We start from the raw sequence: 24,964 nt of genomic DNA on the forward strand, positions 1-24,964 counted from the left end.
ACATTTATCACAGAATGCTTTATCCAAATTTGGTACACATGCTATCAATTTACAAAAACACAACCTAGTTGAAAATGCCTCATACCATTCTGCTTTTAACACCTACTTCTTACCCCTTCATTGTGCTGTACCGGTTCATTAATGGTTCATTAATGCTCAATTTCCACCAAAAAATGGTGAAAATGCCATTTTTACCATCACTGACACTGAATGAAATCAAATTCCTTAATCCTGAAAATTTCAAGACTGGCTACAGCCCCATTAAAACCTCAGCTAGCATTCATGTAAAAGTATGAAAACTTCAAACCAGCATCACTTTAACCCCATCTTATGGTATAACCTGCTTTATATGCACATTCACTCTGTCCCTTCGTCCACTCACCCTATTCAAAGTCTTCAGTGGCATCTGATTGCTATGTCTCAACTTTTCAACATAACACCGAGCTAAACCCAGACAACATAATCCACCACTTATCCCACTGAAGGTAACCTCAGACAGATCATATATTTTCCACGTTCTTGAACTTATCAAGCACTGAGTCACAAGGCCAGCTGACTTTGGAGGGTATGAGGAGACTAAGGTAAGCATTTCTCTGTGCTCTCAATATTCTCCAATGGGGGAGAGAAGACAAAAAAACCTTAGGTTAACGTTATTAAATCCTTTCATGTATATCTGAAAACCAGAATGTATTATTTTGTTTTACCTGAAGCAAGGGGAAACAGAGGATGGACTCTCTGTGAAGTTTTGGTTAAAAATGAGTCCTTCATCATTTTAAGTTAAGGCATCATTTGGATCCCGAGGCCTTAACTTAAAAATAACGTACGACTTCCTCAAGTCTCTTTTCGTTGTTTGAGTTTAAGTTTTTGTTCTTTTTATTTTAATTTAAACTATCATTTCTTAGCAACAACATTACTTCAAAACATCATGTAAAATGTTACAAACTCGTGGCTTTCAATGTACAAAAAGAAGAGTTTTCTAATTTTATGTCAATCTTGACACAACTGCTAACAATGAGAAGAAAGAAAGGCAGGAACAAAGAGTTTTCTTGGTTATAATAATTATAATGAAAACGTTGACTGTACTAATTTTAAAATACATTGGAAACTGAAATAAACTTTCAGCTGCAAAAAATAAAAAAAATATGTTGCCTGGTAACAGGACATAAGTTAATCCACAGTCAATGTATTTAACCCAGGAAGTGGATTTAAAAAAAAAAAAACTAAAATAAAATAACAACAAATGCAATAAAAATAATAACATTAATAAAAGAACATGTGGAAAATAAATCCATCAAAGTCCTCAAACATCCCAAATTTCTGGACACATTTTGTACTTTTAAACTCTAGAAAAGCACAGCAGCCACTGCTGCTTCATAAGAAAGCTGAAAGCTGAACAAAAGCGAGTACATATACAGAAGTGAGAAGTAATATAAAAAGTAAACATCATGACTTTCACACAAACAAAAATGATAACAAAACAAACAAAAAACATACCATTTCATCACGCAGTAACAGGACACGGGATGCTAGACTGCATTTAGGTTTTATTGTCCTTTTCTGATAAGGAATATCTGGGTGACAGATCTGGATGGATGGGTTATATAACTGTTATGGATCAGACAGATGCTCACTGTCTGATGAAAACCACATATCTCCAATATATAGAATATATCTTTTATGAACCAAGAGAAGAAGAAAAAATCCCAGATTTCGGAGATACATCTGATTCATTAGACGGCGACCTCTTTTTAAAAAAATCGTTCATACAGGCGACATTTGGTTTGAAAATCTGAAAAGTCCTATGAGGACACAGATCCTTTGTGTGCTCCTGCTGGGGTCCGCAGCAGGAGCACTATGATGACATGGTTTTGAATCACCCTGTTATTCCAAATCGACGCACTGTAACGATTGCTCTGATGATAGACGGGCCACGTGGGGAACAACAACGAGCGTAGGCAGGCCTGTGTTTGGTTTCATGCATCTAAAGAAAGGCCAAGACTGATTGTATCCCAATCAATGAAACCCTTGGAAGACAAAAGACACACGGACTGACCAACCCTCTCCAGAAAAACACAATTTTCCCAGTTGCTTCCAGAGCCACTGATACTGTAGCATATTTGTTGTTGTCTTACCTTCAGATTGTTGCTACATTACCTGTTATTTCACCGTCACAGGTATCTTATGATAGTGATGTTTTCATAGATAATTACCATTACAGTACAGCAAATGCTGTTAAACCCTAGAGCCTGGCAAAATTATCTTAAAAAAAAAAAAAAAGTAAATGCAAGTAAAGTTTCCCTCTTCTTTTATTCCCCCCTCCCCTCCCCTCCGCCCCCCCCCCTCCCCTTTCCAGCAAAGTGAACTTTGGTCTCAGAAAACAGCAGGCTTTAGGACGTGAGCTAGGTATAATAGGGGTAAACAAGGGCATGCTAACAAATATTAAGTGTTACACAACACTGAACAATGCAGAAACCTTTTTTTTAAATTATTTAAATTTTTTCCAACACCTTTGATGCTGGTAAGCTGTGACCTCAGGCCACAACAAACTCTCTTTAACTGCTTCTTTCAGCTTCTGCCCTCCCTCCCCCGTAATGACATTAAAGCCCTCTGACAACCACTCTTGCTCTATTTTAACAGTAATAGTAATAGAAAATACATTTTGGTATGCAAAACTAGCCCTATCCATCGATTTTCTTTCAGACCTGGACAAAAAATATTAAAGCTTTTAAATCTGAATGACATCCGTGAAAGCCGTGTCACATCTACAATATCCTGTAACATTAACTGCTCGTGTTCAACATTTAAATATTCATATAACTACTTTTTGCCCAGGTCCTTTGTGTCCTCGGCCCTTTTTTCGAGGGTTTTTATTCACTTTCAATTCAATCAATTTTCATCTACATTCAAATATTGAAAACAACAAAACGAGTCGCATGTAGAAATGATCACGCGAAACCTTCATCGTTAGAAACAACTGATCTACAACTGCAGTTTCATTCAACTCTTTTTCAGTTGATTGCATTGAAAGTGAATGGACAGCCGGCACGGGTTCTCTACTCTTCCTCCTTGCATAACTTCCTCCTCCTCCTCAGCGCATCTTGTGTTCCATGTCAGCGTTGGCCATGTTTGAGCCAGGGCTGGGGTCCTGCTGTCGTCTGGACTGGTGAGAGAGAGGGATAAAAGGATGGAAGAGGGGGAAAGAGAAGAGCATGTTAAGACGACAGGAGGAAAGAGATGGCAAGGAAGGGATGAGAGAGAAAAAAGACAATAAATTGAGTACAGATTTTCACATGTTAAGAAATGTAAGGATTTCTCCAGTCTGGGGCGAACTTCAAAATAATGCCAATGCCCACAGACTCCCAAATTAAAACAGAAGTAAACATATTTACAGCCTTTCACTACGACCACTGTGAGAGCAAAGTTTTCTTTATAAATCTTCTTTAACACTTAATTAAGGCTTAACGTTAGGAGTTCACCTTCATCGCTGCTAATTCCAGTCACAGAGACGTCTCAGTAAACATTTGTGTTGTTGGTGATTTATGCAATCATCTAATGCAGTGACATGCCAGAGGCTCCAATTAACTTATAATAGTGTTTTATGTAGCACTAATTACAAGGCATGTGTCTGCATACTGGACCCATACAGTCTATGATTGCAGCTCGCTAACATTATGTGATAACTCAGCCGCTCTCATCCAAATATGGCCACCTCTGACCCGCCCCCAGCACCATGGCAACAGCAAACATGCCAAGCTTCACTTGAGGTAAGAATCTTTACACAGAGTCTGATTTTCATGTTGAAAAGACTCTACACACACACAGAATTACAAAAGAAAGTTGCAATACCCCAAACTGCCATTAGAGGTACTCAGAGAGCTTCATTACAGCACGACTGTGCTGCTGTTTATACACTTTACCGATGTTGATATTTTAGTTGAGGTAACTGGCAGACAGGCAGGCAGAGGCAGAGAGATAAACTGGCTGACGCAGACAAACACACTAACAAAGCAGATTATTGGGTCGAGAGACGAGGCCTTTAAAAATATGTGGGTTTAGTGTCCGCGTGTTTGTTGCGCCGTAGCATGGTCTCTTGGTGTAAAAACCAAAAAACCTGTGGTTGTAGGTTTACAGTTAAGTGATAGCTGGGGGAGTTTAGCAGGGGTCAACTGAGAGCAAGAAGGGGGAGAGGTGAAGCAGAGAGCAGAGCAGACAGAAATGCAGACAGAGATAGTAAAGGGTTGCTTAGTTCAAGAGGAATGTAGTTTGTGTCATCTCAGTGACTCACGATAATAGCAGCATACACGCAGTCACACACACACACACACACACACACACACACACACACACACACACACACACACACACACACACACACACACACACACTATGTCATGCTACCATTTTAACTCCTCTTAGCCAGACTGACTCCAGGCCCTGTCAGTCTCCTCTGGAAAGCTTTCTGTTGTTCTATCAACGCTGCAACCATCAAATATTAATGCGTGGCTCATTTAGACTGACTTGCATCAAAGCTGAGTTAATTGATCACACAGCACCATCTGTGCCATGTGCGTATGTACTCCCCAGAAAATGTCATATTGGATTATTCTGTCGCTTTTTTTCAGAGCCAATCGGAGAAACCCAAAGAAAACTGGGATACTGAGGCAAAAGGTTTGGGTTGAACTCGATAGCTATTACAGATAAACCATCGTGACTATGACAGTCTCGTGTTTTAGATGCAAGATGATGTAAAACATTAAGAATAATAAGCACCTTTAACAACGGAGCACATAATGTAAGTATTTGTGTTTTGCGTTTACTTGGCCAGCTGTTTACTTACAGAGTTGTGATGCAACTTGCTTCCAGTACCTGCTTGTTGGTAGTTAAAAACCAGTTACAATCATAGTTACTGCTATGAAGCAAAGGTCATTTTCAGAAATGCTCTCACTGAATCTGCTCTGAGAAGAGCACCGGGTACGACGTGATGCTTGTTTACGTGTGTGTGTGTGTGATAAGGAAGAAGACTGCTAATTGTACTTTTGAAATGTGTTGTTTTGGTGCTCACATTATTTGGCTGAGGACATGTTGCTGCTCTGTGTTCTCAGTGGTCAAATTGAAAAATGAAAAACAAACAAACTGTTCCCTCTAACATTAACAGCACGTAGCAGTTAATTATGTGACTAAACACACCTTCGTTTATCCAAAATCTCAGGAAACAAGCAAGATTTTAATCAGACAGCGAGAGCTTGAGCGAGTGTTTGTCTCTGCAGAAGGGAGTGGTCCTCAGTAATCATAAGGCCAGAAGAGCTCTCTGTATTGATCCACGTAAAGATGCGAGCCTTCTGTACCACTATAGGCTGCTTAACCACAACTCAATAGTGTGTCAAGTGTGCACACGTGCGTGTTTGTGTGTGTGTGTCTTGATAAACTTGGAGCAAATGTGCTGTATCTGCGAGTTTGTGCACGTGTGCCTGTACAGTATTTGTGTGTGTGTGTAAGTCAAAGCAGGGGGTCTGATGGCAATCAATACTAATGATATATTAATGCTTTTAGTGGCAGCTCATCATTCACCACCAAATCTCTCTGCTCTTGGAGTGCACGTGTGACTGTGTGTGAATGCACTTGTCTAGCTATCCTAGTGGGGACCCGATTGAGTTTTAAACCGCTGACGTGAGGACATCGTAGCGAAGGGGACCCTCGGCCAGTCGTCACATTTTCACACGTCGGGTGTAGGTTTGCCTTAAAGTGAGAATAGAGGTTAGGCTTTCACTGAGGCCGGTGCAACAGATGTGCTCATGAGCAAATCGCATGTTTAGGTTTTGCTATCACTCACCCGGTACGTAAGGCTAAACAGGCCGACTGCATAAAGAGGCTTTTGGTTGGCTCGATTCACTCTGCTTTTGAAACTAAATTCTACTTGTTTGAACTGATCTGAAACAACAGCAGAATAACTGTCCCTCTTATCAGTAAACACAATCACAAACACACAACCACCTGGACTGACAGCATCAGCTAAGCGTGGGGTTTTTGGCAGCGTGTTTATATTTTGGAAAATCACATTTGTGCACGGAAGAAAACCGGATGTTTGTCAGTTCTGTGGCGCTCCTGCTCTTGTCCCATTAGTCTGCTGTACATTAGCTCATTTTATCACATAATGTAACCGGACTGGGAGATGGATCAGCGTGCGTCAGGATTTCACAGGATCCCGATTCCCACTGTTCAATTAGAGTGTCCAGTACACCCAAAGTGTCAGAGCTCCGATCGATTCACTCAAACAGAAGTCAGCACTGAGTGTTTGGACGGCGCATGTGTAAAATAATATTATTTGTGCAGGAGCAGCAAAGGGCGAGCACTCACAGGGATAGCTAAACACACCACGTGTGTGTATGCATGCAGTATTAAAAATGCATCTATTGCTTATACATCCATCATTGTGACAGGCACCCTTTGACCTTGAGTAACTGGAATATCGCTGCGTTTGGATGAAAAATGTTGTGTCTGCCAAAATGACTGGTCTTTTATATTCAATCAGCATTCACAGGAGAAAAAAGACGTCAACGTTTTGCTGCTGATCTATTTGAAAACTTCTCAACCCAAAGTTGGAGCAACATAATTTTCTTAACCTACTAATCGGCCTAATCTTCTTATCGTCATGTGTGTTTTCCAGTACAGGTGAAACAATCAAATTTCCCTCCCCTTTCTATTTTGAAAAAGAGGAAAGAAACGAGAATTTTGCCTCAGCTCATTTTTTTCTTTCTCTTCTGTCGGAGAGAAGAAGAAATTAACTTTGCCTTTGAAGCTCAGACAGGACACAGAGATAACTCGATCACCAGCTAGCGAGACACAGAGAGTTACAGAGAAAGAGAGACAGATGGAGAGGTGGAGTTCAGACCACAGAAATGCAGAGGCTGAATCTGTGCAGCTATTCAGCAACACTCGTCAGGCACACCCAGAGAAAACAACAAAAAGCTCATAGCGCGATCCGCTGTGGCTGCTGTTTCTAGCAACTCTACAAACTCTGATTCTTTTGGTATGAAACAAGAATTGAAATGTAAAATCATCTGTGGGGCCGTTGCTTTTAGACAGCCATGACTCTTCCTCAGGGTCAGTGCACATTTTTTCTTTGATATAAAATCACGTGAGCTATTATCATTTTATTATTGATTTATATTATTTTGATCTCCATATGTATGAAGCTAAGCTTTATACGTTATGATTCATATATACTGATAAGGATAGCAACAATGTGCTCATGTGCTCCATCTCAAACATGCGTTTTAGTAACACGACCTTCACGTGCGGTTACTTTACTGCACAGTGGAACAGTTTCCATCCTCTGATTGCCGATGTGTCCAAAATCATTTTAAATATGGAAACAACACGTTTATACATTGTGTTAAAGAAGCTAGTGATGGTGCTTCTACTGATTTAGTGAGAGACACAAGGTTTCCTTTTTCTGCCGCAGCCTCGGGGAAGCCACATGAGCTCAGTCACATAAAAGGCAACCTGGATCAAATCTTTCTTTCTGTTTCACACGATGACATTCAGCCTCTCTTTTCTTTCATTTCTGCAGGACCATGTGCCACAAAGCTGTGCCTGAGTCGGCTGTGTGTCTCCTTTTGCAAACTAGCTATGAAACATCACATTGTGCTCACCGAGTCTCTCACACCATTCAAGCATTAAACAAACACAGTAAAATTATAGGAATAAAATTCATTGCAGAGCATGCACAGTCATGAACACACGCACACACACACATACACACACACACACACACACACACACACACACACACACACACACACACACACACACACACACACACACACACGTACGGTGTGGAAATAAAAACATAGAAAATGCTGCAGGTGCTGAGAGACACACACAGACATTAATGGACAAAAACAAGAATGCAGATACACAAATGAAACTGTGGACACACACACACACACATGCACACACACACACGAGGTGGTTTAGTGCATGACAGTGTGATAGATGGTGAGAAATGAAGGACACAGACCCTGTTCTTTTCTGCTGGCTGTCTGTGTGTCATCAGTCCCAGATTTTAGAAACCACAGGGTCCTAAAAAATAAACAATTTGGGGTTCATTCGGAGGGCGTCAGCTTAGGAAGGATGCCACTGATCTCCCCAAAGCCTTGCTGGGAAAGTGAGTTTGTCTCAAGCAATGAAATGCATTTGGGACACTTTCAAATTTCAAACCTACAGAATCTCAGTTTAGAAATCAGTTTATAGCATCTACGTGCAGTTCAAAGGTCACATTTGAACTACTAAAATGAACACATCACCTTGTTTTGCCAAGTTTGCATCAATTAAACTTCTCAAAGGAATGCACAGAATGAGCAAACTACTTTCCCTTCTGAGGCTTTTGGGAAACCTGACAAAACTGTAGTCATTCAATAGTTCATGAATATCAAGTCAGATCAATTATCAGATTAGAATTACCGCCAAACTGATCATGCACTAAACCTACGGTTCAAACTACAGAAATAATCTTTAAAGAAAAAGAATAATAATTAAAAACAAACTACAGAACACAAGCACACATCACACAACCCCAAGCACTAAGCAAGGAAAGCGATACTACAAATTTGATGCTGCAGATATATATTACACTCTTGATACATTTCTACTTTTAATTCACTTTGATACTTTTCTACTTTCAGCGTCTGAAAGCATCTGTGAGAAAATTCAGCAGAGGATCAAAATCATTTTCAGTGAGCCAATTTATTTTCAGAGTTGCAAACAAGAAACTGCACTACAAGCAAGCTGTGTTGGTGATGCTGTTTGCTCTGTCCAGTCCTGCAAAGCCAGTCTGTGACATAAATATGTTAGAGGGCAAAAAGAGCAGGAGCCGTTTTGCCATTTAATTCTCTTTTTCACACTAAAATGCACCGTAAAAAATAATTACACGTCAAGCTTTGTTGCGACCTCCAGAGCTGCAGTTTGTGTTCACTGTACTGCTTTACAGCTACTATAGCCATCACTGAGAGGCCCAGCATGAAACACTACTGCACGAGTCACGTTTCCAACCTTTACATATATGAGAGGTTTTTTTGTTTTGTTCACCACAACAGAATCATTTGGGACCGGCTTTGCAAGACTGAGAAAGATTTCAAGATAAAGTAGAAATTTGAGATAAATAGTCAACATAAATAGTCGGCGATCCCTCGTCTCTCACCTCTAGATCCTCTCTGTGCGATCGCTCTCTGTCCTCAAAGTCTCTCGTCCTGCGTCGAGCCTCTTCGAACGCGGCCTGAGCCAGAGCGTCCTCGTGCTGCGAGCACAAACGACAACAAAGAAAGATCGTAGTTGGTTTCCTGATGAGGAAAAGACATTTGAGTAAAAAGCAGAACTGGTGATACCTGTGCCCTTTCATCATCGTATTCCAGATATCCCATCCCATCCAGCCTTTGTAGGTCGATCCAGCCTTTCCAGATCACACACACACCGTTCAAGATCATAGGGGCCTTTAAATAGACCTGCAAGGACAGCGCGAGAACCACATTAATGTCCACATTTGCCATTTTAAATAGCAACCAATATGTGTTGTGACATTGGTTAAGTATTTGCGGCGCTTATGGTGTTGTTCAAACTCCTCTCATGTAATCACAGTTACATCTAAGCTGTTAAGGCAGATGGCAGTCAGTCATATTAAAAGTACATCAGTTCTTTCTGTAAGAATCACACAAAGATGTGTTATCTGCTCCTCACGACAGAAACACTGGGCGTGCACGGATTGTGCTTTGGCCCTGGGGTGGAGCAGCAGCTTCATGTGAACACGAGTTCATTCGAAATGACGGCTTTAAATCAGAATCTATCGGCTGTTAAAGCTCCGAGTTTGGGACGTGGACGCCTTCCTGCCACTGACCCCTCCTGCTCCATCGTCTGTGAAACAGAAAAACCACAAAGTACGTCAAGGCCTCTCCAGAGACTCTGAGTGTCGGACTATTAAATGACACACACACGCACACACTTGCAATTACAGATGTGTGCACGTGCGACTGGTCGAGGTCGTTGAATGTACACGAATGTTTGTGTGAGTGATGCTTTCACTCCTTTGATACAGTGTAGCTAAAATGATCAAACGTGAGTGTCGCATATCAAAAACATCTTCTTTGTGTTCGTTTTTAGAGGCATTTGAATTTCAAAGCCTCTGGAAAAGGTCTGCGGCTTCTTTAATGGTCTCATTCAGACATTAGACTGCACAGCTTTCATCCCTTTCATTATTCATTGAAAATAAATGTAATCTTGCCTCAAATGTCACGTGTTTTCAGTTAAGTCAGAAAGAGAAACGGAACAACATTAGCCGATCGATAGTAGACTGTCCACGTCACTCTTCTTTGACCTTGTTTTGTCTCTGTTTTGTCTTTCCGTCAGTGAGAGAGGTGAAATAGCTGTGATAATAAAGGGACTAGAAGCGCTCACTTATATTTCATGAGCCCTCGTCTCTCCCTTGTTTGCTGAGCAGCACAGTGCGTTGGGAGAGGATCAGGCTGTGGTCAGGGTGCGTATGCCACAGTCTGCATGTATGCACGAACTGAGTTTAGACCACGTTCGCATCTGTAGGATCACAAAACTATTTCTCTGTTTGGATTTGCTGTTCAAGTAGCTGCAAACTGAACTACTTCTCAGTATTTGGCAATACATAAAAAAATAATTAGAGTTTTTTTGGGTTCCATCAAAATACTTGAGGAATAGAAAACACACGACACCAATAGCTCAAACGCTACACTTTATTTCCTGTCTAGTCTAACTTTGTTTGACTTGCTGGGCAGGCAGCATACTCAGGGTGTAGCTGCCTGCTGTGGCCAAAGATACCTCTGCCTCAATATGCCTTAAAAACGCTTATATTTGATCACATTTCTCCCTTCCTCAAAAACATACTGGGCTCATTCTACCAGTCTTTGTGCTCCTGAGAAAGGCCCTCAGAGATCAATAAAAACCCATATCTAATAAATCAGTATCAGCTTGTTTGCAGCGCCCTGAACTGAGGCAAAACCCCGAAGAAGCAGCCAAAAACAGTCAGTTAGTTAAAACACAGTCAGACTAAACAATGAATTTCACAAGATTTAAGAAATTATTTCAGCCAAAAGAGTTCATAATGTACGATGCAGGACACTCAGCCTTTGTCCTTTTCTTTACTCTGATGTCTGTAACCCAATGAAGCAGCACCTCTGACAGATGCAGAGAGTGTATTTGTCAGGGTGGGAAGCTGTGAGGGGCTATTTTTATCAACATCAATAAGTATTTTGGTATGAATGAACAAAACTTAAACACATCCACAGACACACAGATGACTGGATTTCTCTGAGTGACACTGGGTGAGCTTTATGGTCCTGCATTTTTACTCAGGCTATTTTTGGACGCTCTCTCACAGGACCTCTTTTACGACAGCTACCCACACTGCACCGGGGTTGCAGGGGAGACCGCACCCCAAGAGACTGTGGGTTTTTGTGTTTATTCGAGTGAATGTTTTTCTGTGTGTGTGTGTGTGTGTGTGTGTGTGTGTGTGTGTGTGTGTGTGTGTGTGTGTGTGTGTGTGTGTGTGAAAGCAAGAGAGAGCAAGAGGAATGGCTTCCACATCTGTGGGGCTGCATATTGCTTTTAAAAGAAAGCTTCATTTAGCTTGACAGGGAAAACGCACGTGTGTGTGTGTGTGTGTGTGTGTGTGTGTGTGTGTGTGTGTGTGTCTGTGTGTGTGTGTGTGTGTCTGTGTGTGTGTGTGTGTGTCTGTGTGTGTGTGTGTGTGTGTGTGTGTGTGTGTGTGTGTGTGTCTGTGTGTGTGTGTGTGTGTCTGTGTGTGTGTGTGTGTGTGTGAGGGGAAAATATGTAGAAACGGCCCGACCACAGACTTCCTTTTGAGAGAGAACCATGTCAACCCCCACATCCATTTACTGAGACACACACGTGAAGACAGGAGAACTCACACACTGCAGTGAATATGAAAAACAAGCAGAGTGAAATCCAGTGGAAATGCGAACCACTCAGTGAAGCGTTGCCTTATTCTTGGTCTCAGAGACTATGTATGTACTGATTTAACTGGTAAGAGTTACACATACTTTATAAAGTGCGACCATCCACTGTGAGTCTTCCTCACAACAACATTTGAAGCAAACTTCACGTTTTCACTTGTAAGAACAAACAGACTCTAAAACCACATGTGCCTATGTGCTTCGTCATCACACGTGAAGTTTACTGAGGTTAAATATATTTCACATGGTTTCCCATAACCGTGCATTTACCAGGGCGCCGCTGCTGTTTCTGTGTTAAAGGGCTGAGCGTGCATACAGACTTCTATTAAGTGATGTTAAGCATGAAAAACAGTTTCCTTGGCTCGATTTTGTTCTTTTACTTGGAGTTTGGGCATTTTGTGAGAGAAATCATTCACTATTTTGAGTCCATGGCCTTTCAAATCGTACTATCTCTTTGATAGGATCATCTCTGTGAGCTGTAATGCAAAGGCAAATCTGTGCTGTGATGCCTGTAAAAGCTGTAGTTGTAAAATGATTCATCATTTTCATTATTCGAATGTTAGATTTTATACCAGCGAGTCTCCAGTGGAGCCTGTGACAATCTGAGATCTGTTGGATTTATTTCCATTGAGGTCAAAATGCTTCTTTTGTCTTTTTCTCCGATCAGATCGATTTCTCTTTGGACTCTAACATTAAATCCTCAACACAGGAATCTCGCAGCATTGCACTGAATATATATATATTTATTTCTTAAGTGAATATTTTGTCTTCTTTCCGTTTTTGTAAATTGCTTTTAACGTTTGGTTGAATAGGTGCAGTGTCGTGTGGTTCTTGCTAAGTAATTACGACTTATTTTAAACCAGTGTGTGAGTGCACGTGTGTGCGTTGGTCTTTGGTGGGGTTCTCCTGATGATATTATAGAGTCACAATCAGCATCTTTTTTGTACTGCTTCTTATCCATCCATAGAAATGCAGACGTATGAGTGAGGCTAACATTGTCACACTCATGCGTTGACATCATGCTCGCTCTCGTCTGTCTCTTGGTACTTCACACAGCTTAGATTGATGATGGACACGAAGAGGTCACTTAGGCTGCGTTCACTCTGCAGGTCTTAATGCTCAATTCTGATTTTTTGATCAAATCCGATTTTTTTGTGTGCTTGTTCACACTACAACTAAAATGCGACAGCAAACGCGCTCTGTTTAGACCCAGAGCAAACAGCATTGCTTGACTGATGGCCCTTTAATATAAAGACTTCGGACTTTACGTTTCCCAATTTTTTGCTTTAAATTATTTTGTTATTTACATAATAATGTAAATGACAGTTTACATAATAATTTACATAATAATATTTACATAATAATGTAAATAACCTAATAATGATCCTTATTGCTGTTTATGAGAGGAGCGCTGCTTCTAGCTGCAGATTTCTGTCAGACTCTGCAGATTATACACAACAAATAAAATGTTCACGTTGTTCCCAACAGTTTCACTGGATGGCCAGGAAGCGTTCGCGATGTCTTCTCCGGCGCTGATAATGGCGTCTGTCTTGTGTCAGTGACGTAAAAGACGGATTTAATGCGACATGACCATCAAACAGCAGTCGCTTTCTGAAACATCAGATATGTATCGGATTCAGCACCACATACCAAAGTGACCCAGATTGGCTTTGAAAATATCGGATTTGTGCCGTTCACACTGTCACACCATGATCGGACAGATGGTCGCAGAGGGTCAGAAAAGTCGGATTTGATGCGCTTTCGCCTGCAGTGTGAACGTAGCCTTAGTGATTGGATGGCTGGTGAAATATCCTGACTGACCTGTTGTGACCTTCACAGGTGTGTTTGTGGATCATCTCTGCTCACTGTGACATGTTACTCTGACTGGTTTAAACTAATTCTCCTCATGTGTTATTGACCGCTGATGAGGATTGTACGTGACAGGAACAACCAGTTCGTTTGTGAATGAGTGTGAATTATATTTCTTCTGTGAATATTTGCATTTGTGTAAAGAATAGAAATCTAATTATCGTATTTTCTTCCACTTTGTCAGAAAAAACTGAGCCAAGCAAAGACGTATCACATGCTAACACATCCACCGAGCCGCCGGTTATTGTAAGTGCTTTTGAGATTGTGTGTGTGTGTGTGTGTGTAACAAAGAGAAAGGCAGAGTATATGTTGGCAGACATTGCGTGACGCAGATGGAGGGAGATGTGTTGGCATACTGCCCTTCATTCAGCCTGATGCCAACCATCTAGTCAGCACAACAACCCACTACAGCGCGCACACACACACAGACCAGTGCCCACAAAGTGTGTGTGATCACAATGGGTATCTGTGTTTCAGCCCTTTGAGTTGTGGCAGTGCGTCTCTCCTACACATGTCAATGCACACGCAAACACATTCGAGTAACACAAAAACGTGCCTTCTTTAATTCCTCCGCCACAATTCAGCGCATAACTTTTTTGCTTTCAGGCGTGTGTGTGTGTGTGTGTGTGTGTGTGTGTGTGTGTGTGTGTGTGTGTGTCTACTGTCTAAGCTGGAGGCACCGACTGATTTAGTGCAGTAATTATGTTATTATCCAGAAGAATGTAACATCAGTGTCTGGGGGGTTGAATGTGTCGATTACAAAGAGTCACTCAAACACCAGCGTGTGTGTGTGTGTGTGTGTGTGTGTGTGTGTGTGTGTGTGTGTGTGTGTGTGTGTGTGATTTAGATTAAAGACAATCTGTAGTGACTATGTGGAAATCTGTGTGTGTGTTATTCACACAATAAACACGTGCCCTTGTGTGCGTCTGAGTCAGCAGCCAGATGCTTTCTTTTCTGCCTGCTTTCCCCGTTCGCTCCTTTTATCTCATCACCCATGTGATCGCCTCGTATGATACAGGACCACGGACTGCTCTGAAGAATGGAGGGATTTTGTAAAACAGTCTCAGGACAGCTGCGAGGATAATAAAGTGCACATCACATGAATCATTCCTGATTCATCCACAGCACACACGACGGCCTTTTCACAGCCAGCAGACCTCGTTTTCTCATCTCTGGAAGTTAAAGCAGAGAAGCTGAGGGAGACGTTTGGAAAGAGTTTAGGATAGAATAGAATAGAATAGAATTCAACTTTATTGTCATTGCACATGCACAGGTACAGGGCAACGAAATGCAGTTTGCATCCATCCAGAAGTGCTTAGTGATATAGATATAGATTTAGGATTTTAGTCTAAAGATCGATGGATCGAAGCTCAATAGTTATCAACAGTGTTGGTCAAGTTACTTGAAAAAAGTAATCAGTAACTAATTACTGATTACCTCCCCCAAAAAGTAATCCAGTTACTTTACTGATTACTTATTTTCAAAAGTAATTAGTTACTTAGTTACTTAGTTACTTTTTATAAACATGATTTACAACCTGAGTAGGTGATAAAGCGATAGATCTTTCAGCCCAATTCTACTTTTTCTGCATAATCCATCATATAAAATGTAATCAAATGGAAAAGTCTCTTTTTAAAACTTGTTTTATTAGTTTTAATCTTTTAACTTTATGCATCAAGCAAACATTTAATTATCTGCAACATTCTCTGACTGGAAGAAATTAGTTTAACATTTAAACCTATTTTCTGCACATTCCAGCTCATAAAATAAAGTATTTTTTGTGTTTACACTCAGTCTTTCAAATCGATGCAAGTAAAACACAGCAGAAAATAAATAAAGTCAAAGACTCAGCGGTCCTGTTGCTCTATTTTCACCTGTAAAGCAGGAGTGGGGTAGGCGGAGGTTTACCCTGGTGCAGGTGTGCCGCGGTCAGTGGAAGAATCCGCGAGTTTCTCTGTGAGTTTCCCATTACGTCGTAGCTACTCGGTGCTTGTTGGAAGTTTAGGGTTTTTTTGCTGTAAAAAGAAGTTTTCTTCCCACGCACAGCGGACACTAATGTTTTTGTCACTTTTTATGGAATCAAACTCAAAGTAAGGTCAGTACTTCCACGCTTTAAACGCTGCACGCTCATACTCTCTCTGCACTCCATATATGATCCATTGTTGATCTGCACACAGCTGTTGTCACGAACTTCGCACTCGCTTACGTCACTGTCATGAGACATTCTCGCAAAAAATCACGGTTTAGTAACGCAGTAATGCAACGTTCCTACGGGAAAGTAACGGTAATCTAATTACCGTTTTTGCAATAGTAATCCCTTACTTTACTCGTTACTTGAAAAAAGTAATGGGATTACAGTAACGCTACTGCCCATCTCTGGTTATCAACATGAACACGCTGTGATATCGCTGATGTAGGTCGTTTTGAAACCATAGTGATCAGTCAATGAAACCAGACAGAAATGGTTAATCCACTGAAATATACTCAGAATCATTATGCTAATAATGATGCAAAGGAAAATACCATAAAGCGCTAAAACAGCTGTGCTCACCTTCATGGTTACAGTCACACAGACTGATCCTGCAGCCATGTTATGCATGCAATAACATTAAAATCGATTCTAACTACAAAACGATTTAAAACCAATTTCCCGTCTCCAGAGGTGTAAAACTACACCATTTTACACAGACGTGCCAAAAACTGCAGGTCCTTGGATTCATGCTTGAGTCAGTCCCTAAAGACCTCCAACTTTAACAAAGAAATCGACAAACTTACAGCCTGGTACAAAAAGCCAGCTTGCAGCTCCATGACAACTCTGTGGGGTTTACTTTAAAGCAGGGGTGGGGAACTCCAGGCCTCGTCCTGCAGGTTTCAGATCGCACCCTGGGTCAACACACCTGAATCACATGATTAGTTCATTACCAGGCCTCTGGAGAACTTCAGGACATGTTGAGGAGGTCATTTACCCATTTTATCAGGACACATCTAAAACCTGCAGGACACCGGCCGTCGAGGCCTGGAGTTCCCCACCCCTGCTTTAAAGGCTTCGAAGGCTTAAAAGTATGTGTGATGAGCTTGACCACTTCGAATGAGGCTGGTGCTTACGCAGTTGGCTGTGACCTCTAGCTGTGTTCTTGGTTTCAGCTAAGCGTCTTGTGTTTTTTAAGACCTCTTTTAATGTAATAATATAACACATAATACAGCTGCTGTGTGGTTAACTGTTAACAACCTGTGTAAAAACTGAGTGCTGCAGTTTTTCTCTGCGAATGAACCTTTAATAGCAATAACTGGAAACTGTGTGATGTGCTCACATGTACTTTCTGAGCTAGCTAGAGCTAGCTTAGCACAGTCCACCCTCATGTCCAAATATGGTCACTTTTGGCTCAAACATGGAGGAAAATGTAAAGCAAATGAATGACTAACTCAGTGCTTATGAAAAGGCTCAAACTCAGAGCTGACAGTAATGATGTTACATATAAAGTACAGGTTGACTGTCATGCCTTTAACTGTTAAACTGCGATAAGTATTTTCACCTCAAAGATTAAAGTCATAGACCTGTGTGTGTGTGTGTGTGTGTGTGTGTGTGTGCCAGGTGTGACAGCAGCAGGTGTAGATAAAGCACGTTACTGGCCTTCTGTTTCTAATCCCCTGCTGAATACAGCCTGCTCTGTCTGTCCTACACACACACACACACACACACACACACACACACACACACACACACACACACACACACACACACACACACACTCACACACCTGCTAAAGCAACAGAAGTATAATAGCAGGGTACTCTTCTACTGTATGACCACTCTCTCTTCTTCTGCCTTTCCACCCTGTAATTATAAAGACTGCAAAACAACACGCGACACACTCACACACACACACACACACACACACACTCACACACACACTCACACACACTCACATGCGCGCCACATGACAAACAGTAACTGCCAGGTCATCTTGGATGATGTCAAATAGGACTTTGAGCTTCCATCTAAATGATCTGAGACAGATGTGAGAGGAAGGTGAAGACAAACAAACACGAACCCACGAAGAAGAAACTTTTCTCTATGTGCAAACTGATTCACAGGCCTCACTTTTCAGTTTTCACAGAGCGAAAATGTTGAAACTTTTTTCAGGTCATATCTTTGTATTGCAAAACAATTGTTCCTGGCAGTTGGTGCCTCTATTGTGAGTGACTTGGCCCTGCCCCAGTCTGAATCTCTAACTGCCCGGAGACACATAATGTGCATCATTGCTATGCAAAGTCCTTTCTGTGTGCACCAGAGGGCCAGAAACTGTGGCATGTTCCTATGGCTTTCATGGAAATATCATGCAAATCCTTCCACATGCTGGAGATGCACTTACAAACAAGAGAGAGCACGAGCTCGTACTAAATATTTTTCCAAAGACTCACACGTGCTGACACGCACCAGCACATTTTGCATTGCCAAATATTCTGCAGACACAGTTTACCTGATATGATTGCAGATTTCCAAAGCATTGTGTTTGTGTTTTTTTTTCAGTCCAGCAACTGAAGAGAAGCTGCAGGACATCAGAGGAGGTCCAAAGCCAGAAACCCTGGAGATGAAGGTTACGTCCCGTGTCATGTGACCTGGAGAAAGTCTGCTTTACTCAGCTACTGGAGCAGGAATCAAATCATTTGTGTTTTTTGTATCTCGCTATTCTCATTACATTATTATTTTCATCATGCTTGATTTTGTCAACACGGTTGACAGCCGTGTGGAGGATGGGGAGGTGGGGGCGGAGCTTAATGTCCAAACAAGAAAATGATTTATATCTGATCAGGCAAAGAAAAAAACTTCGCAGCAAAGCAGCAACATTTTCCAAATAGCAACAGGTTGCCATGTTTACTGTGATGCAGGAAAACAGATGCATCTTGTAGGTTTGAAATAATGATGTTGCAGACATCGCTTTGTGTTTGGCACGTCGTTCTCTTGTGGAGAAACGCGCTGTTGCCGCTACACCGATCCACAAACTGCAGCTGATCCTGTTCATTGGGTTTGAAGCAGCTCAGCCAACATCAGCGTGTTTCAAAGCTCAGCTTCCAATCTGTGCTCATCCAGCATCTTCTCAGTATTTAGCAGTTTCCCTTTTCCCATGTAGACTTACATGCAAACCAAAGGTGATGGAGACCAAAGTGTAGTAAGTTAATGGGGAAACAGTGTAGTTCACATCACAACGTGCTGTGAGTTTTCTACACATATCCCTTTAAACCATTTTAAAGGTTTTCTGTGAGCTTGGGTGTGAAGCTAAAGCAAACACACGAAAAGCCTTTAGTTAGTTAATGCGTCTTTTACGAGGATGGTGGTTCAACACTGCTCACTAAATTTCTGTGCTGGCTCACACTTTAACTGTTGTTGATGCTGAGATTTCTGAAAAACCAGCTGTATTTGTCAATGTTAGGAAGGCTTAGGGCGCTGCGATGACGGCAACAAAAGAGCACATTCACCTTTGTCCTCGTTCTGAACGTGAATTATGAATGAATGAAATGAGCAGAAGTGAATTCTTTCCTTGATGTGCTTTCAGGGCACGTGAAATGCTGCCAGTGCACCCGCTGACCACATTTTGAGAACCCTAAGCTTAAAAAAAGAAGAATAACTCAGAGGTACAAAGTACACATAAAACTGCATAACGTATAAAACATTTCCACTCAGAACACTGGCTGTCCTTCTTTAGAGGCAGGAAAACAATAAAAACAGCAACGGGAAAGAGAAAAGTGTGCGATCGCGTCAGGACATCTGAGGCTCACAGGGACAGAAACACACAGGTGAACTGTTGCACATACTTTGTTCCAGCTCAGCACACGTTTACTGGAAGAGAAGGACTAAGAGCAGAGGAATGGGACTGACACACTCGTGCTGGATTCCTCACCAGAGTGAGCTCGCGCTCTGTTCAAGCCCGAGTCCAGAAAGAGAGCTCCATTCAAACACAAAGACACGATGTGAACATGCAGCACGGGGACGCGCACAAAGAGCATGCAAACAGAGGACACTAGACAGAACAGTGCATTGTGGGAGTGGGTGTGGTCATTGATCTGAGCCCTTGAGCAGGAAACATGATACTCTGTGGGAGGAGAAGCACATGGATGTGTGTGTGTGGATGTGTGTGTGGATGTGTGTCTCTGTGGGGCTCAGATCAAAGTTTACTTTAACTTATTTCAATCAAACAACCTTCATTAAAATGAACGGAAAAGCCACTCGGGCTGTCTGAGAAGTAACACACACACACACACACACACACACACACACACACACACACACACACACACACACACACACACACACACACACACAGGCTTGGATGAAGAGAAGCAGTAGCAGAGGGAACCAATTAGTGGTCTGGCTTTGATGATGTCACTGACAAGTCACGCACCGATGGCACAGCTTCCGTTCAGAGGGAAACATAACACCGCACACCGCGCACGCACACATGCACGCACACTTGATGCTGCTGTGACAGAGTCCTGGAGGCTTAAAGCCGATGAATAAATTAGAGGGCAGCAGAGGCGTCAGATAAGAAATGATTTGCGAGGGCTTGTGTGTGTCAGAGAGATCGCTGCCATCTGGAAGAACTTTTTCACCATCTTTGAAAACAACTCTGAGGTTGGAGCACAAAGCAGACAAACACACTGAAATGCACATTTAGGTTCACAGCTGGCGTCTTCTCACATTGATCAAAGAAGCCAAAGCACTTTGCATCCATCACAGTGTACAGTGTAATTCTGACATTGACTTCATTTGAAATGTCCACTTTCTGCAGCAGCTGATTTGCACCACTGTTGTGTATCTAACCTAAAAAGAGCGACATTTCTAGAGTGACTATGATTGCGAACATTCTTCTTCTGAAAGCTGTCGATGACTCAAAAGTTGTCCGTTTACTCTTGGCGTGGAGCTGCGACGGTGCAATAACATACATCAACAGCTGTGTCCATATTTGCCATATTTTCTATTCACTCCTATCGATCTGGAACAACTTTTATCTGCAGGCACAATAATAGTATCTAATCATTTGGCACGGAGAGGCACCAACAAAGAGAAAGTAAGGCCCACTGGGTGTGCGACATATTTGTGGTGTGAATTAATATAAAAAGTGGAGTTAATTGCCATCAGTTGTGCTGTCATGACAAACGGTAAGTTATCACCTGACGATCCTTTAAAGTTTTTTGGGTTGCAAGCTCGACGACTTTGCAGATCTGATTACTTCTCACAGCAGAAGAAAAAGTGTCAGTGCAGGCTCGTCGTACCGGATCAAAGTCAGAACACTTAACAGAGACGGAGCCTCAGCGCTGAAAACCATCACACAGCATTCACACAACTAGACCTTTACAGTTCATACACGTATGACTGAAAATGGCCTGGTTCATGAACAGGTTTTCAGTTAGTTTTTCTGCGTCTTCACACGCAAAAAATTCACTCTATTAGGCACACCCGTTCAACTTCTGCTTAATGCTAATATTTAATCAGCCGCTCACATGGCAGCAGATCAATGCATTTAGGCGCGTAGACATGCTCAGGACATCCTGCAAAAGAGCATCCGAATGTATCACAATAAAAAGTAAAGAAAGGAGAAAGTATTCAGTGAGCAGCAGCTTTGGCAAAAGTACCTTACTGATGCTGAGGTCAGGAGGAGAAGGCAACTGCAACTAGAAAAATTTGCATTTCCTGCGAAAATGCTGTGTGGATGCCTTAATGCTGAAGTTGCCTGCTGAAAAAGCTGAAAAAGTTGAAAACTTGCAAAAAGTTGTATGGCGGTGAAGAAGCAGAAAATTGTTGCTGAAAAAAAAAAAAAATGTTGCCATGAGCAGGATTCGAACCTGGCCCTCCTGGTCTCAAGGCAGCTACTCATCTCACTGAGCCAAGCTTATTCTCGCAAAGAAGAGATGGAGAGACTGACAATTCTGCTGAAATGAGCAGAAGCGGCTGAGAATTGTGCTGATAAGAGGTGAAAAGGCTGAAAACTTTGCAGAAAAGAGGTGAATCAGCAGAATTTCTGCTCAAAAGAGTTTTTTTCTGAAAACAGCTGAAAATAAATTGGTGAAAAAGCTGAAATTTGTGTTGAAAAGAGTTAAAAAAGTTAAACTGTTAACTGAAAGAAATATTGCCATAAGCGGGATTTGAACCCGGGCCTCCCAGTCTGAGAACAGCTGCTCATCTCAATGAGCTAAAACACCAGTCAACCCAGTGAGGAAAATCAGTGACCCCACTTATAATGCGGAAGAAATGGACAAAAAATATTGCAAAAAAAAAAATTCAATATCTCAAAAAGTATAGAAGTTATGAGCACCAAAAGTCATTGTACCCATTAGCAGAAACAGCAGAATTTTTAAAAGTTTGAACGGTGAAAATTGGCTGAAAACTGAGGGAGTAGTTAAGTGCCAAAAAACATACGGAAGCAACTAGATTATAGTGGAATAAAGAATAAAGAGAAACAGGAACTCAATAGTGTGGATGCCTTTGAGGGCATCCACACTATTAAACCTCTTGTAACAACCAAGAAGAGCATCTCTGAATAACAATACACCAAACCCTCACACAGATGTACTACAGCAGCAGAAAGCCACAACACTGGTGACACTGCTGACAACAAGTGGACTGCACAATCATCACATCTCAATCCAAAAGAGCACCTTTACTTTAGCACCTTGGGTCCGAACAAGTACAGCAACCCAACGGTGTTATGGCCTCTTCACCTCGATTCTTTTGGGTCAATGAAAAAGGCGGTGTCTCGAGCTGTCCTGTTAAAAGCTGCAGAGTAGAGGAGTAGAGGAGGAGGATGGGAATGTGGCGAGAAAGGCAGATATCCATTTTAGAAACGTGGTTACTCCCACGAAAGAATCAACGAAGGGGAAAAGCGATTTTTAAGGACTTTCATGAACAAAAAAATGACTTAACAAGCATCTAACAAATCACATATTTATGTGAATAACGATAAAGGTAATGTGCTTAAACACGATGTACTACTCTGATTACAGAAGAAAGCACCACTCAGTATTTGAAACTTAAATAATAGTGTAGTTGTTTTGTCGTTAATCAGCCAACATTTATTTAGAAATGGGTTTAATTTTCAGGTCACACCTGCCTCTGAACAAGGCACGGCTGACCCAGATAGACCAATCCAACGCTGAGCGCGACGCAAAGTCAAACCGAAACATAGTGACCGGGGAAGTTTTGACATTTTAAATGCTCCAAAACTCTAAAATAAGAACCGTGCTGTAGTCTGTTTCAGACGAAGCTGCTGCCGGCGCTACAGTTCCTGTTCAGAGGCTTGCTAGCAACTTAGCAGCTAACACTAAAATTAACCTCCTCCACAGCTGGCTCCCATTAGCCTGCAGCAAAACAGAGAGCCTGTAACTTCTACACTCCCTGCCTCTCTCCCTCTTTCTTACACACACACACCATATGCTCAGTTGCCAAGTTTAACCTGGCTGTGCCACTCTTTTGGTTTGGCACCATCAGTGTTTGGAAACGAAGGCGGGAAAAGGGGAGAAATGGAGGGGTAGAGCAATGAAGTGAGGATGAGAGTGAGTAAAGGAGTGGGGGATGAAGCCCACAGCGTGGGAGTGAGGATATGTGCAAAACATACCGGGAGTGGACGGAGGGTTGGGTGGACCCATTTTCTTTACCATTTATCTAACTTAGGGACCCAAAGGATCTGGATCTAAGTCCAGCTGGCAGAGTGAAAAAAGGAGATGCAGTATGGATGTTGGCATAAAATCAAAAGAATAACGAACAGAGAAAGGATCAGGAGAACTACAAGAACGATAACCCCATTTATATCTAAAGTTACCCTGTGCTGTAATTTCATTTTGAAAAGTTTTCGCCTGCACCAATTGTTTTGCAAGCAGTTAAAACCCCCAACGATCCCCAAGCATCGGGTTTCTCTGTGTGGGTTAGCCGTGACAGTAATTAAGAGAAGAAGTTGCAACGTACACGAGATCTCTGGCCTGGCCTGACAGTCATCTTCTGCAGGAAGGTCCAGTGGGATAGCGAGGCAGGCTGTGAGTGTGTGTTTGTGTGTTTGTGTGCGTGAAACTAAAGACGGGATACTGGTGGAGTAACGCTGCAGAAACTGTACACCGAGTGCACGAACAAAGGTTCTGCACTGATACGGCAGAGTGGAATTGTTTGCGCTCGGGAAACCACGCCCTCCTGTATTTTTTAATGGAAATGAATCTTACATCAAAGAAAAGACCGAAATCGTTCTGTCTTTTGTTGGAGAAGCATGAAAGGAGCCGGACAGCGAGCAGAAGGACTCGTTTGTGTTTCAGTTTAAAACATGAATATGGAGTCAAACGCCACGCTGTCAGCACGAGCGTCAGCACGAGCGTCAGCGTTGTTCGTCTCACGAGGGAGACACAGAAAGCGAGGCCTCGACTTTGGTGCTATGAAACAACTGTTGAGCTGCTTTACATTGACAAGTGCTGGCCTCATTAAAACTTCATAGATCTGTGAGCACCATTAAGGTGACAGAGAAGAGGAGAGTCTTACACGCAAACTGTGCCTCGGCCGTATACGCATGCATCCTTTTGCCTGACACTAAACACAAAGTCTGCAAAATGCTAATCACCCATTAACACGAGTGCATGCACACACACACACACACGAGTTCCCAACGTCAGGGCACTTGAGCTAAATAATTAACAGTGTGAGATTAGCCCGTCAGCCTCAGGGCACGGAGGTCCATCGATTCCCCAGAATGCATTTTTAATGAGCCGCCAGCCGGCATTCATTTCAGCTGGCCAGTGTCCGTGGAGGGTCTTCTGACACACGCACACACACAACCATAGGAAGAGTCCAGGCTTGGCGCCAGGGGACACAATTAACATACACATAAACAGGGCAGTGCCGGTTTCCCGAGCAGTGGATATTACTTTGGAAACAGCAGCAAACTAACATCTTCTGAGCTCTCTAAGTTGTTTAACTTCTTTGAAGTTAGAAGAGGCTCAGGCCTCAAACAAGGTTTTCATCAATTTGCTGTCGTGAGAGACGAAGCTCGGCAGCGATTTCACCTCTGAGAACAAGATCCTGTTCACAGCGTCACAATCAGCCCACGCTGGTTTAAAAGCTTATCTTT

The 24,964-nt window shown here is 42.1% G+C and overlaps 1 protein-coding gene across 4 annotated transcripts in view; it reads right to left on the reverse strand.

The window, feature by feature from the left end:
• Window positions 1-2,343: 2,343 nt before the first annotated feature.
• Window positions 2,344-24,964, reverse strand: part of cbfb (core-binding factor subunit beta) — a 28,169-nt gene continuing 5,548 nt past the window's right edge. The window contains exons 4-7 of one of the 4 annotated variants that reach the window (XM_086297889.1): window positions 9,384-9,500; window positions 9,200-9,295; window positions 8,021-8,082; window positions 2,344-3,155 (exon numbers count right to left, since the gene is read on the reverse strand). In XM_086297889.1, the coding sequence (XP_086154015.1) occupies window positions 8,053-8,082; window positions 9,200-9,295; window positions 9,384-9,500 (243 nt within the window). In that variant the 3' untranslated portion in view covers window positions 2,344-3,155; window positions 8,021-8,052. Of the gene's footprint in view, window positions 3,161-8,020; window positions 8,083-9,199; window positions 9,296-9,383; window positions 9,501-24,964 lie in introns of all 4 variants that reach the window. The other 3 variants (XM_086297888.1, XM_086297887.1, XM_086297886.1) reach the window with 3 other exon arrangements.

This window comes from Aulonocara sp. 'chitande type north' Nkhata Bay, linkage group LG7 (genome assembly GCF_057382095.1).
Source record: "Aulonocara sp. 'chitande type north' Nkhata Bay isolate Kocher_YH1m ecotype deep benthic linkage group LG7, A_spYH_male_GT1.1, whole genome shotgun sequence".
NCBI classification, from domain to species: domain Eukaryota; kingdom Metazoa; phylum Chordata; class Actinopteri; order Cichliformes; family Cichlidae; genus Aulonocara; species Aulonocara sp. 'chitande type north' Nkhata Bay.